Source organism: Orcinus orca, chromosome 9, assembly GCF_937001465.1.
Source record: "Orcinus orca chromosome 9, mOrcOrc1.1, whole genome shotgun sequence".
NCBI classification, from domain to species: Eukaryota; Metazoa; Chordata; class Mammalia; order Artiodactyla; family Delphinidae; genus Orcinus; species Orcinus orca.
The window spans coordinates 14,662,939-14,677,284 of record NC_064567.1 but is presented as its reverse complement, the minus strand read 5'-3'; the positions used below and the strand labels follow the sequence as shown (position 1 = coordinate 14,677,284).

At 40.4% G+C, this 14,346-nt stretch overlaps 1 protein-coding gene across 4 annotated transcripts in view; it reads right to left on the bottom strand.

Moving 5' to 3' along the window:
* The window catches only part of KIAA1549 (KIAA1549 ortholog), a 151,420-nt gene that overhangs the window by 18,329 nt on the left and 118,745 nt on the right, over positions 1 to 14,346 (bottom strand). For all 4 annotated transcript variants that reach the window (XR_007479353.1, XR_007479352.1, XM_033432375.2 and 1 more), the window contains exons 17-18: positions 6,498 to 6,544; positions 579 to 739 (exon numbers count right to left, since the gene is read on the bottom strand). Coding sequence is in view for 2 of the 4 variants with exons in the window: in XM_033432375.2 (XP_033288266.1) it covers positions 579 to 739; positions 6,498 to 6,544 (208 nt within the window). In the remaining 2 variants the exon portion in view is untranslated. The remainder of the gene's footprint in view (positions 1 to 578; positions 740 to 6,497; positions 6,545 to 14,346) is intronic.

The window sequence follows — 14,346 nt, the reverse complement described above, 5'->3', positions numbered from 1 at the left end:
AGCAGGGAAGGGACAGGCATAGAGGCATGGGATAATGACAAGGACACTTTAGAACGAGAAAAAGATGATTATTAATAAAGGTAGAAGGGAAAAAATGAGGGAGGTAAGGCTCAAGGAGAAAACAGTGGTTATACCCTCCCAGAAATGACCAAATAAAACACAAATCTCCCTCTGGTCACTTTCCATCAACTTTCAGGTTGCTTATTACAAACTGGACAAGTGCCTCTTTAAAATAAACGCCTGTTTTCGTGCCACTGCAAGCACTCAGAAAGAGGTCTTTCAGTTCACTGTAAGACTTCAGAAACGTTTTCCCTGGAAGAGGTGTGGGTGTGAATTCCATGTGAAGGGACTGTTTTCGAGACACTTACTCAGGAACAAACCAGAGGCCATCAGTCTTGGGATCTCAGCCACTCTCTCCTTTCCTACCTCCCTAGCCCTACATCTTTACCGGGATCCGAGGGGACGCGGCTCTTACCGGCGGAAGAGGCCAGTAACGGGATGCTGATGCTCTGGGAAGTCGAAAATGATCTCTGCAGAAGTTAGCTAAAAAGAAACGCAAGGTAAATAGCCACGTGTACCTGTGGTGCCCCCGACAGGCCGAGGCCGGGCCACCGATGACACCTCGTCAGGGTAGATCCCTCGGGCAGCACACGAGGTGGCTTCAGACGAGGCCTGGGGCTGCTGGGGCTCAGCAGGCAGCAGCTCCGCAGACTGCAGCAAACCGGGGCCGAAACCTGGTCTGAAAGCGAAGCGCACCCAAGCGTCAGGACCACACTTGCCCGACTCCGGCACTTTATTAGGTCCACCCTCAGCCCTTAAGGAAAAATAAGACCTATTTGTCTGTTGGCTCATTATCCATCTCCTCTCCCAGAACGCAGGCTCCAGATTAAAAATGAATATGTCTGAATATTGTTTGGTATAAGTGCTATGCAACAAGGTTCAAATACAAAACAATTAATAAGGGAGACAAGACCCACTGCAAAGCACAGCACCTGCAAGGTATGGGAAATCATGTAGGCTATCAGGATACATTCTTTGTTTTGTTGATTGACTGACAGACAATGCAAAATACAAGAACTGCCAAAAAGACCATACTGGATAATTATCCACCAATTATCGCAAATTTGGAATTGGCCTAAACTAGTTATTTGATGACATTATAAAACTGTATATTCTCCAGAAAATGAGAAAATAGCAAAAGAAATTATCTAACATGTAATGGCTCCTCTTATTAAAGCATCAGACTCCCAAAGGAAGGAAATGAACTAGGAAAATAAAAGATGGGCTCTGAGCCCTCTGAGGGCAGGGACTCTATTTGCTCACTGACAAATCTCCAGTGCTATGAAAAGTACATATGCCATCCAGTATACATGCTGGAACACAGCTGACGCTTGTCCAATCTGCTGGATGACTGAAGAAGTAATGCTCTAGTTTACAGACCCAAAGAGGGTGTGGCTCAAGCCCCAGGGCCCGTTCACCTCCAGCGCCCAACTAAAGGGGTGGTTCTCAACCTTGGCCGCATGGTAGCGTTACCTGGGGAGCCCATGCTGCACCCGAGACCAATGAAAACAGACTCTTTAGACGTGAGACCCAGACACTGGTAGTTTTTAAAGCTCCACTGATGATCCTGAGCTTCATCAAGGCTAAAAACCAGTGCTCTAAAGCAGGGGTTCTCAAACTATTTAGTTCATAAAAATGAGGACTCCCGAGAGCTTTTGTTTATGCGTACCGTACCTATAGATAGTTTTCATGTTCAAAATTAAAACTGAAAAAATTAAAAATTCATTTAAAAATAACATTATTAAACCTATTACATGTCAACATTTTTTATAAAATTAACTATATTTTCCACCCCCCTCAAAAAAAATTAAATGAGAAGAATTCTACATTTAAAAAAAATGTCCTTAAGAGAAGACATCTAGATTCTCATAAACTTTGTATTCAATCAGTTGCCATCAGTTATTTTAAGAAGAAAAGCTCACCTCACATAAATATGTAGTTGGGAAAAGGAGGAAGATTTTAATAGCCTTTCCAGATAATATTCAAATAGTATTTCCGTTAAATATTCTTCTTTGAAACCACATCAGAACTCAACAATATTTCCTTAAGGTGAGTGGCAATACAGACTCTGAAACAGTATCAATGAACTTTTCATCTCTGTTACATTAAAACCACTGGTCTTTCTTGCACTTTGAATAGACCTATGCACGGTTTTACGACATTGGTCATTTGGAAAATATTGGTTCAATGAGTTATGCAGACTTTTATTTTATTGACACATTTTATTTTACAGTAACCCCAAATCACATTCATTAATAATCACTGTTGAGCTCATCAGAGAAGGCTTTAAGTATTAGGAAGCTGTCAATTGCACGGTGGCAGACAAGTTTCCAAAATTCTAATTTTCACCTGAAAGCTCAATTTTATTATTGGCAACAAATGTTGTCAGTTGTTTTCCTTGAAGTGACAGGTTCATTTTCGAGGCCAAACACCCAAGCCCGCTGGCTGTTTGTTCAAGCAAAAACACGGCACCAGTTAGTTCAATTCTCAACTCAAACAAGTGAACAAGTGCCTTTCTTCAAAAGGCCATATTCAGCAGAAGTGCTTTATATGCATCTCCTCTTTTGTCACCCAGACTGTTAGAGACTCAAGGGTCTAGGTTTAATAAAATTAATTTTTACTACTTCATCAATAACATACTAACATAAAACTGGCATTTAAAAAAAAGCTGTGGGGCTTCCCTGGTGGCGCAGTGGTTGAGAGTCCGCCTGCCGATGCAGGGGACACGGGTTCGTGCCCCGGTCCGGGAAGATCCCACATGCTGCGGAGCGGCTAGGCCCGTGAGCCACGGCCGCTGAGCCTGCGCGTCCAGAGCCTGTGCTCCACAACGGGAGAGGTCACAGCAGTGAGAGGCCCGCGTACCGCAAAAAAAAAAAAAAAAAAAAAAAAAAGCTGTGATTGCCCAGCAGTGAAGAACACTGGAGCGAGTCCGTCAACAGCTGGGTGCCACCGTCTGGATTCATGCTAAGGCACCAGTTTCACCCACCATTGCTTTCGCACCTTGGTGCAAGGGTCAACTGAATGAGAGAAGTCAGATAACAATATTATTATAAAAAATAGTTTTGACCTGACAGACCTCCCTGAACGGTTCTCAAGGACCTTCTAGGGATCTAAGAATCTCACCCTGAGAACCACTCTTCTAAAGAAATTTAAGAATAAAAAAAGATGATAATTTAATTACAGTTTCTTGCAAATGACAGTTAACTAGTAATTAACAGATTATACCTGTTCGATGAGAAAGTACACCAACTTGCCCTTATTCTATACTGTGATTTCTGGAGTACAGCTCATAAACTGAAATTCAGGCTACCTATATTAATCTCTTTAAATAAATGCTGCTGTTTTAGATTGACCTCGGAAACAGATGTCTGACCTCTCTGGCCTTACATATCTAAGAGCTTAGCCAATGCACACTCCTTCTTCCAGATCTGTAAACTGAGCTCACCTAACCTAATCATAATCTCTGGACCATCCACCCAGGAACTATCTCTTGTCCTTTACTTATTTCTGCTTTACCCAGTCAATAAGCACCCTCCTGCCTACATTTGCATCCTTTTAATCCTAAATTGTGTGCTCAGATAGTTCAGTGCACTCCAAATACTCTAGAATCTTTTTTCTTGGGTGACCGTAAAATTTACTATCCAAACCAGAACACTTTTGAGAGTGAAATTTATTAATAATTACGCTGAACAACAGCTGTAAATTAGGACAGAACTGGGCAAATCAGGTCACCTGGTCCCCCTATCATTAGCTTCTGCCCGGGATCACCTAATCTCCACCTGTTCCCTTTGTTGCTTTTGGACCACAAAGCACTGCCTTGGTGGGGGAGGAGGGTTGGGGAAAAATAAAAGAAACCCTGCTGAAAATGAGGGCAAATAAAAGAAAAATAAAGAAAAAGTGGGTTTCCCTGGTGGCGCAGTGGTTAAGAACCCGCCTGCCAATGCAGGGGATACGGCTTTGAGCCCAGGTCCGAGAAGATCCCACATGCCGTGGAGCAGCTAATCCCGTGCGCCACAACTACTGAGCCTGGGCTCTAGAGTCCGCGAGCCACAACTACTGAGCCCACGTGCCACAACTACTGAAGCCTGGGCACCTAGAGCTCGTGCTCCCCAACGAGAGAAGCCACCGCAGTGAGAAGCCACACACCGCAACAAAGAGTAGCCCCCGCTTGCCACAACTAGAGAAAGCCCGCACGCGGCAACAAAGATCCAATGCAACCAAAAATAAATAAATAATAAAAAAATTTTTTAAAAAAGAAAAAGTAAGGAGGAAGCAGATAACATTCCTACTTCTGTGTGACTTCCGATCATTAAAGGGATAGTTGAATATGATTTCTGAGACTAAATCTGTTTATCTACAATTCCTTCACTGAAATAAATCAACTGTCTATTCACATGTGGGTCTGAATTACCAACCCTCTCTTCTGTTCTAATGGTCTATTTGTCTTGCTTTATACCACACTCTTAATTCCCTGACAGTAATTTATAACATTTAGAACAATCCTAACATCTTATTCTTCTTTCTCAAAGTGTCTTGGCTGTTCTTGGCCCTTTGCATTTCCACATACATTTCAGAGTGAGTTTGTCAACTTCCATGTATTAAAAAACCCAACAAACTACTGGGATTGTGAATGGGACTGCAATAAATCTATAGATCACTGGGGGAGAACTGACATTTAAAAAATACTGAGTTGCACAATCCATGAATATCTTTCTTTAGAAGGCTTGAATATCTTCAGTTAGATTTATCCTGAGGTATTTTATATTTTTGAACGCTATTTTACATAGTATCTTTAAAATTGTTTATTTTCTGTAACTGCTCATAAACAGAACAGATTTTTGTATACTGGTCTTATAATGCTGTATACTGATCTCTGTAATCTTCGTATCCAGCTACCTTGTAATTTAACTATCTTGCTATTTAGCCATCTTGCTAAAGTCACTTACTTCTAACAATTCATGAGTTGACATTTTAGTTTTTTCTGCTACAAAATTATATCATCTGTGAATAATAACAGTATTATTTCTCTCTTTGAATTCCTTACTCCTTTTGTTTCTTTTTCTTGCCTTATTACACTGGCCAGGACCCCACAGGGCAATGCCGAATGGAAGTGATGCAAGCCGGCCTCTTTGTCTCGCTCTTGCTCTCAAGAGGAAAGCTTTTAACATTTCACCATTAAGCAATATTTGCCAAGATACCTTATTATCAGATTACTATCAGTCTGCTCCTATCCTGTGTTTGCTAAGATTTTTACCATGTATGGATGTTGAACTTTATCAAATGTTGTATCTATTGAAATGAGAACATTTTTCTCCTTTATTCACCGCAAAGTGGAGAATTACAATGATTTTTAAAAATTTTAAACTACTCTTGCAATGCTGGAAAAAAATCCAATTTGATTATGATATGATAGATATCCTATTGATTATATTGCTGGATATACTTGCTAATGTATAGTTTCAAATTTTTGGCATCTATGGTCAGGAGTGAAACTGGCCCTTAATGTTTCCTTTCTTACAATGTCCTTGTCCTTCTTGTCTTTGGTATCAAAGTTATGCTGGTCTCATAAAATGAGTTGAGGAGTGTTTTCTCTTTTTTCTGTTCTTTAGAAGAGTTTGTATGACATTGGTATCTTTTACTCCTTCAGTGTTTGGTAGAATTCACTGTTGAAGCCACCTGGCCCTGAAGTTTCCTTTGTGGGAAGAATTTTAATAATGACTTTAATCTCAATAGTTATAGGACTATTCAGGTTTTCTCTTTCTAGGAATTTTTCAAAGAACTAACTTTCAGCTTTGTTGGTCCTCTCTAGTATGGTATTTGTTTTCTACTTCATTAATTTCTATTCTTATTTTTATTATTTCCTTCCTTCTACTTCCCTAGGTTTATTAGGTCTTTTTTTTAACATTGAGACAGACACTTAGATTATTGATTTTCAGCCATTTTTCTTTTCAAATATATTTTGATTCTTTCAAGGCATCAAAGTGCCCCACTAACATGGCTTTACATGTACCACACAACTTTCAATATGGTGCATTTTTAAGCAAGCCTCATGAGTCCGTCAAAAGTTTTGCTCAGCTTCTCAGTCACCTCCTCTGGAATCAGCAGGTATCCGCGGGAGAAAGGCAGGGCTCATCTCTCTGGATTTGCTAGATCTTGGCCCCATACTGCTTCACTGCCCTGTCAGCCACCTGGTTTTTTGTTTTTATTTTTAAATCTTGTCTAGCTTTTCCAGTTATCATCAGCAAATTATCTAGTCTGTCACTACTGGAAGCAGGACTTAAATTCCAACTTTTTTCCCCCTCTTCTGGTTAGATCAAGATAACACACAACTCAAGAGTTTTTCATCTGCTCACATTAGCTAAAAGAAACAAATCTGCAAAATTTAAGAAACAGCATATGTGAGAAAGTCCTGATACATTTTCTCCTAAAAACCTTACCTTGGTAATGGGCCTGATGGGGGAGCCATTCCATAGTCTTCATATCTCTGGAAGAAATTCAAAAGAAGATGAAGATTAACATTCAATACTTATTATAAAGTGACAACAGCAAACTTACAAATTTAGATTTGCAGGATCAACTTCCAAGAGAATTATTTTCTCATAAAAAGTTAGCATGCTATCAGGGCATTCTGCCATCAAGTAATGCTAGAAGTTTCAGTTTGGGGAACTGGGCTAATAAACACACAACTAGTTTCTAGACCTTTCTTTCTTTTGTGAAAATATTAATAACAGACAGGGTTTCTGCACCTGCTCTTCTCTGTAGGCTTATCCTCTACAAACCTGTATCTTCTGCTAAAAAGGTGGTCCTTAAATGGCCACATTTAGTACAAATGACTCTATCAACATGGGCCACACTGGTCACCAGATCTAGTGGGTGCCCAACAGCAATTCAAATACTCTCAAGAAACTAAACAATGCAAATGCTGTACCATGTTGTAGAATGCTATAAAAAGAGAAAGAATATAAAGAGAACCATAAGTTAGACCCTAAAGGGTGAAGTGAACACCTTCAGTTTCTGACAGTTTTCTAGTACCAAGGAGGCCCAGCCAATACTCCCTGCCCTTAAATTCCATAAGGTGTCCATGTATCCTTCAATCAACTCTTTTTACTTGAACTAACTTGCACTAACCAAGTGCTCTTTCACTGAAGCAAGAGGGCACCAGAATTTATTTATTTTTTTTGGCTGCGTTGGGTCTTCGTTGTTGTGCGCAGGCTTTCTCTAGTTGCGGCGAGCAGGGGCTACTCTTCGTTGCGGTGCTCGGACTTCTCACTGCGGTGGCTTCTCTTGCTGCAGAGCATAGGCTCTAGGCATGCAGGCTTCAGTAGTTGTAGCACACGGGCTCAGTAGTCGTGGCATGTGGGCCCTAGGGCACACGGGCTTCAGCAGTTGTGGCATGTGGGCTCAGTAGCTGTGGCTCTTGGGCTCTAGAGCATAGGCTCAGTATGTGGCACCTGGGCTTCGTTGTTCCGTGGCATGTGGGATCTTCCCCGACCAGGGATCGAACCCGTGTCCCCTGCATCGGCAGGCAGATTCTTAACCACTGTGCCACCAAGGAAGTCTCCCAGATTTAAAGAAACCTAGACCTATGTTGCATTCCTCATGAAATCAACATATCTTAACCCTAGCATACGTGGGACTCGGATTTTAACACTTCTTTTCAACAACTATGAATCATTATTTTGGAATCAGGTATTTTAGCAGGACAGTAACTCTGGACAGCATCCATCCAACTCCAGTCAGTTTAAACCAATAGGTTGTCCGGGATCAGGAGCTCCAAGTTAAGTTAGTAAGTCAGCCTTGCTTCTGGACCTGCTCTAATATTAGATCTTTATTTTTCTAAGCTGCCATTTACTGAATTATTATTTTGTTATGCACTGTATGAACACTAACTCAGGCCCACAGCAACACAAAGAAGTGCTCACTATCTCTGTTTACAGATGAAACCAACATACAAGGAAGTTAAACAATTTCCTCCTAATTTATCTTTCTGAAATGCTTTTAACCACTGGGCTGCACCACCCATAATTCCTAAAACCAGACTTTCCCTCCTGAATAAATCGCTACTTTGCGGGGTTTGGTGCGGGGGGGTGGGGAGTAGGAGCTTTGGAGTCAGACACACTGACCAAACTACTCCACTTCTCTTGGTATATTTCCTTAGGCCAAGAAGTACAGAACAATCTCTGTACCTCACAGAGTTCTGAAGGGATTATTAGACATGAAACTGTGCTCAAATTACTTCACCTCTGACCCTCACTGCTTCCCCTCCCTTGGCAAAGGGACAAAGGTTAGAACCCTGTAGAGTTCCTCAACTGAGGTAAAAAAGCCAAAGGGGATTATCGAAGAAGAGAGAAATAGGACGAAAAGAAGTGTCAATTCCTTTTCCAAATTATTAAACAGAAATCTGAGACTGGATAAAGATTATTTACAGTGGCCCTTGTGCTTTCAGCACAGTTGGACTTTTTAAACATAGTCACATGCAAAATAAAACCAAAAACAAGGATCAAGGCTTAACAGTTTACCTATCCGGATTTCAAAAGATCTAATAAGTGATAAACTAAAAGAAAATCAATGCAAAGTAGCTATCTACTCTTTAACTGTTTTATTACTGTAGTGCTAGGCATTTCCAATCTATTGTAGTCAGAAAAAGGATACTAGGGCTTCCCTGGTGGCGCAGTGATTGAGAGTCCGCCTGCCAATGCAGGGGACACGGGTTCGTGCCCCGGTCCGGGAGGATCCCACATGCCGCAGAGCGGCTGGGCCCGTGAGCCATGGCCGCTGAGCCTGCGTGTCCGGAGCCTGTGCTTCGCAACGGGAGAGGCCACAACAGTGAGAGGCCCGTGTACCGCAAAAAAAAGGATACTATTTTTCTAGAGACTACATGCCCCCAGTGAAAAGGTTGTAAAAAAAATTGCAGACAGACGGCAGGCATTTCCTTTAAGTGGGTCACACGTGTAAAAAAGTTTGGAGGACAAAAGAGAACTTTAAGGTTTCAATCAGCTAGGCGAATAAAAATCCCTTTTTAATGCATCCTTTCTTTCTATACAGTATAAAACAAGTCAAGAGAGCAAGAAAGGCAAGTGGTGAGTGGAGTCTGGAGGGGCCTGAGGTAAAGCAACCAGACGGTAAGGTCTGCTAGTAAAATATCTTAGCTCAGGTATTCACACCTGCTACTTAGAGGACAACTCCACGGAGGTTAACTTTACTCAGGAAAGCAGAAATACCACCTATTAAGTGGCCTGACTCACCAACGTATAACTAACATCTTTATGCTGGCAAGAAAAGAATTAAAAATGTCATCAGATGGTAAATAAAGGTTCATGGGGTAACTGAAGGCACCCTGAAATCCACATTCCTGTGGTTTTTCACCACAGTCAGCAGGAGCAAATAAACGGTGATCAGGTTCCTCCTGCCAACGAACAGTAACTTTACAACCAATTTATAAACACAGTGAAGTTACATTAGAGATGCCCAAATACAACCAATGATTCTGATTTTCCACTAGATTAAGTTGCTACCACTCCCATCAAAATATGAAGGGTAACATCAAAAGTTCACATCCAAACCACTCGATAAGAGTATTTATAAAAATCTTGCCATGGGTCTGCGTTGTTGGTTAAGATGGAGGCGTAAGGCATTATCACGGAATCGTTAATCTGCAACACGCATGAACAATGAGGAAAGAATAAAAATAGTAATACAGATCTGTCAAAAATTACTGCTGCACTTGATCAGCAGAAACCAAGCAAGTAAATAAGTGGGTAAAATATGCCCTAAACCGAGAAAAGCAGTGGCCAAGGGGGGAAAGAAAGATCCTGGCAGCACAGTGTGGCCCCTAACTTAATAAGAATAGCCATTCCTCTTTCTAACTTCTAAGATGTGGTAATAAAACAACACAACGGGAGACCACAGAACTATGGAAATAATGTGAGGACCAAAATAATGCCAGTATGACTTTAAGAAATCAACTAATGGGGAAAAGAACAGATACGGTTTAAAAGCAAATCAATGCCACAGAGAAAAGGCCCACGATAACCATAACTGAAGGCAGAGAAAAAAGAACAAAGTAGCTAAAGCAACTAGAGATAAATGATAGATACAGAAAAGAGACCAAGATGAGCCAACATAAAAATAATTGGTACCTTCAACTCCGATAAATAGAACAGAGTAAGACAATTATTTCAGAAATAAAAGAAAAGAAAGTTTCCCTGAAGTGAATGAAAGAACTGAATCCAAAGATAAAATGGACGTTGGTTATTAAGGGCGGAAAATGATTCAGAAAAAGTGGTTGAATGCCAAGAACTATTTACGCTTCCTAGAGGCTATGACATATACATCTTCTATCAGAAAGGGAGAGATTAAGATGGCCACAAATTTCTGCGCTGAACAATTCAAGGAGCAAAGAGAAGCAACACGGAGATGCCAGCAGCAAACAAGTTCAGGTCGGGAAGTGAGATGAGAGCTCTCCTTTTGGAAAAACGCGACTAAGCAGAAAGGCTCCTGGAAGGTCTCCCTCTTCACTCCAAGTCCTCCTGTCACCCACAGGATGCATCTACTGTGTTAGCCTCTCAGCTTCTCAGTCTGCTCAACACCAATAAACAGCATTTCACTTGTCAGCCACCACCCTGACATCCTACTTTCAAGACCACAGGCAGGGAGATGACTAGGAAACCTTCCAATAATCTTGGTGAGAGATGATGATGGCTCCGACCAGTGTAATGCAGTGGGTAGATTTGAGAGGAAGAATCTACAAAGCTCCAGCATGTTTACTTGCCCACTACTTTCCCTTTCAGTGTATCGTCTATCATCACTTCAAATGCACCTTCTGATCTGCACATCTCTTCCCAGTTGTCCTTTCATCACATATGCCTGATAAAACCCCAGCTCCAGATCACTCCAACTGCCTGTTTCTCCTTGTCTACACCTGGGTATCTGAATGCTGATAAACAAAACTACAGAACTTTAATTTGTGCCACTATAACTTCACGATCGTCAGTCTGAACAGCGGCCTCAATGCTAAGTAATTACCCCATCCCTAATCTGTTTTCTCTCATTCTCCACAATAAGTATTTCAAGTTTCTACTCTCCCTCAGCCCTCTTGCCTTGCCTTGCCACACTTGTCTCATTCTCAACATATGACTCTGCTTTCTCTACTATGAGAACAGAAACCATGAGATGGGTGGTCCTGCAATGTACTGCCACCCAACTACAAACCGGATTGTACTTGCACCCAATTCTTTCTCCCTCCCATTAAACTGGAAGAAATATATCCCTTCATTTCTGAAGATAATTCCTCCACCAGTACTCTGGATCCCCTTTCCTGTATCAGCAAGCTCTCCTCCTCCACTGGCTCAGTGCCATCAGCAATTAAACATGCTGAAGCCATGTTGATTCTTCCTCTCTTGCACTGTGACAAACCACTCTCCAGTGTAAAATGAGAGCCATCTTTCCAAAAGGCACACCTAATGATGTCTCTAGCCTGCTCAAAACCCTTCAGGATCCAGGCACTGCCCTCAGGATGAGGTCTAGGCTCCTAACCTCTCCGCTTCTTCCTTTCCCTCTCCTCCTTCACATCTCACCACTTTTACTTCCCACTCCCATTAGTTCCCCAGAACTAATTTCAAGGGTTGACTGCATCCCTGCTATCAATTACTGAAAGAGGAGTGTTGAAATCTCTGACCAGAATTGTAGATTTGTTTATACATGCATGCAGTTCTGTCAGTTTTTGCTTCACGTATTTTGAAGCTCTATTACTAGGCACATAAATATTTAAGATTTTTATGACTTTTTTGTTTTGTGTAAAAAGATCCATTTATTCTAAAATTCTTTTTATTTACACTTTTTTAAAAAAATCTTTATTGGAGTATAATTACTTTACAATGTTGTGTTAGTTTCTGCTGTATAACAAAGTGAATCAGCTGTATGTACACATATATCCCCATATCCCCTCCCTCTTGCGTCTCCCTCCCACCCTCCCTATCCCACCCCCTAGGTGGTCACAAAGCACCGAGCTGATCTCTGTATGCTATGCGGCTGCTTCCCACTAGCTATCACTTTTACATTTAGTAGTGTATATATGTCAAAGTTACTCTCTTACTTCGTCCCAGCTTACGCTTCCCCCTCCCCATGTCCTCAAGTCCGTTCTCTATGTCTGCATCTTTATTCCTGTCCTGCCCCTAGGTTCATCATAACCTTTTTTTTTAGATTATATATATATATGTGTGTGTGTGTGTGTGTGTGTTAGCATACAGTATTTGGTTTTCTCTTTCTGACTTCACTCTGTATGACAGACTCTAGGTCCATCCACCTCACTACAAATAACTCAATTTTGTTTCTTTTTATGGCTGAGTAATATTCCATTGTATATATGTGCCACATCTTCTTTATCCATTCATCTGTTGATGGACACTTAGGTTGCTTCCATGTCCTGGCTATTGTAAACAGTGCTGCAATGAACATTGTGGTACATGACTCTTCAGTTATGGTTTTCTCAGCGTATATGCCCAGTAGTGGGATTGCTAGGTCATATGGTAGTTCTCTTTTTAGTTTTTAAGGAACTTCCATACTGTTCTCCATAGTGACTGTATCAATTTACATTCCCACCAACAGTGCAAAAAGGTTCCCTTTTCTCCACACCCTCTCCAGCATTTACTGTTTGTAGATTTTTTGATGATGGCCATTCTGACTGCTGTGAGGTGATACCTCATTGTAGTTTTGATTTGCATTTCTCTAATGATTAGTGATGTTGAGCATTCTTTCATGTGTTTGTTGGCAATCTGTATATCTTCTTTGGAGAAATGTCTATTTAGGTCTTCCACCCATTTTTGGATTGGGTTGTTTGTTTTTTTGATATTGAGCTGCATGAGCTGCTTGTATATTTTGGAGATTAATCCTTTGTCAGTTGCAAATATTTTCTCCCATTCTGAGGGTTGTCTCTTCGAAGATTTTTATGACTTCTTGATGAACTGGCCACTTTATTATTATGAAATAATCCTCTTTATCCTTGTTAATATTCTTTACTATGAGAACTATTTTGGCTAATATCAGTATAGCCACTCCAGGTTTTGTGATGAGCGTTAGCAATGGTATATCCTTCCTCATACTTTTAACCTACTTATGCCTTTATATTTAACGTGGGTGTCTTGTAAGCAGCGGATAAGTGGATCTTGCTTTTTATCCAATCTGACAATCTCTGCCCTTTAATGGGGATATTAAACTGTTCATATTTAATATGATTACCAACAGGTCTGGATTTAAATCTACCATCTTGGTATCTGCTTTCTATTTGTCCCATCTGTTCCTTGTTCCCCTTTTCCTCTTTTTCCACCTTCTTTTGGACTACCTTTTTATTATTTCATTTTTACTCCTTTGTTGGCTTATTAGCTACAATTATTTTTTTTTAGTGGTTGCTTTAGGGTATATGTTATATATTTTTCACCTATCACAGTCTACCTTCAAGTGCTATTATTCCACTTTGCACATGGTGGAAGAACATTAAAACAGTCCCCTTCTACTTCTCCCCATCTGGTCTGGGTGCTATAGTTTTCAGACATTTTACTTCTACCCCACAATACTTTGTTACTACTTTGCTTTAAACAGTCAATTACCTTTTTAAAAGATTTAAATAATGAAGAAAAAAGTTTCCTATAATTACCCACATATTTACATTTCTAGTGCTTTTCATTCATTTATGAAGGTCCAGATCTTTATCTGGTATCATTTTACTTCTGCCTAAAGGACTTTCTGTAACATTGCTTGTAAAGCAGGTCTGCCAGTGATGCATTCTTTCAGCTTTTGTGTGTCTGAAAAAGGTTTTATTTCACCTTAGTTTTTAAAAGAGGTCTTCACTGGATATAGAATTCTAGGTTGACAGTTTTTTCTTTCAGTTCTTTAAATATTTGTTCCACTGTTTTCTGGACAATGAGAATTCTGCTGTCATCCTTATTTTTGTTCCACTGTATGTTATCTGCCCTTTTTCTCTGGATAATTTAAAGATCTTTATCACTTATTTTAAGCAACTTCATTGTATTTTTGGTATAGTTTTCCTCATATTTCTTGTGCATATGGTTCATCAAATTTGTGGATCTGCAGATTTACAGTTTCAATCAAATTCAGAAAAAATTATTCCTTTATTTTTTTCTGACACCCTCTCTGCTCCTTCAAGAACTCCAATTACATGTATATTAGTCTACTTAAAGTTGTCCCACAGCTCACTAATGAGCTGTTCATCTTTTAGTCTAATATTTACTCTCTTTGTTTCATGTTGTATAGTCTTTATTACTATGCATT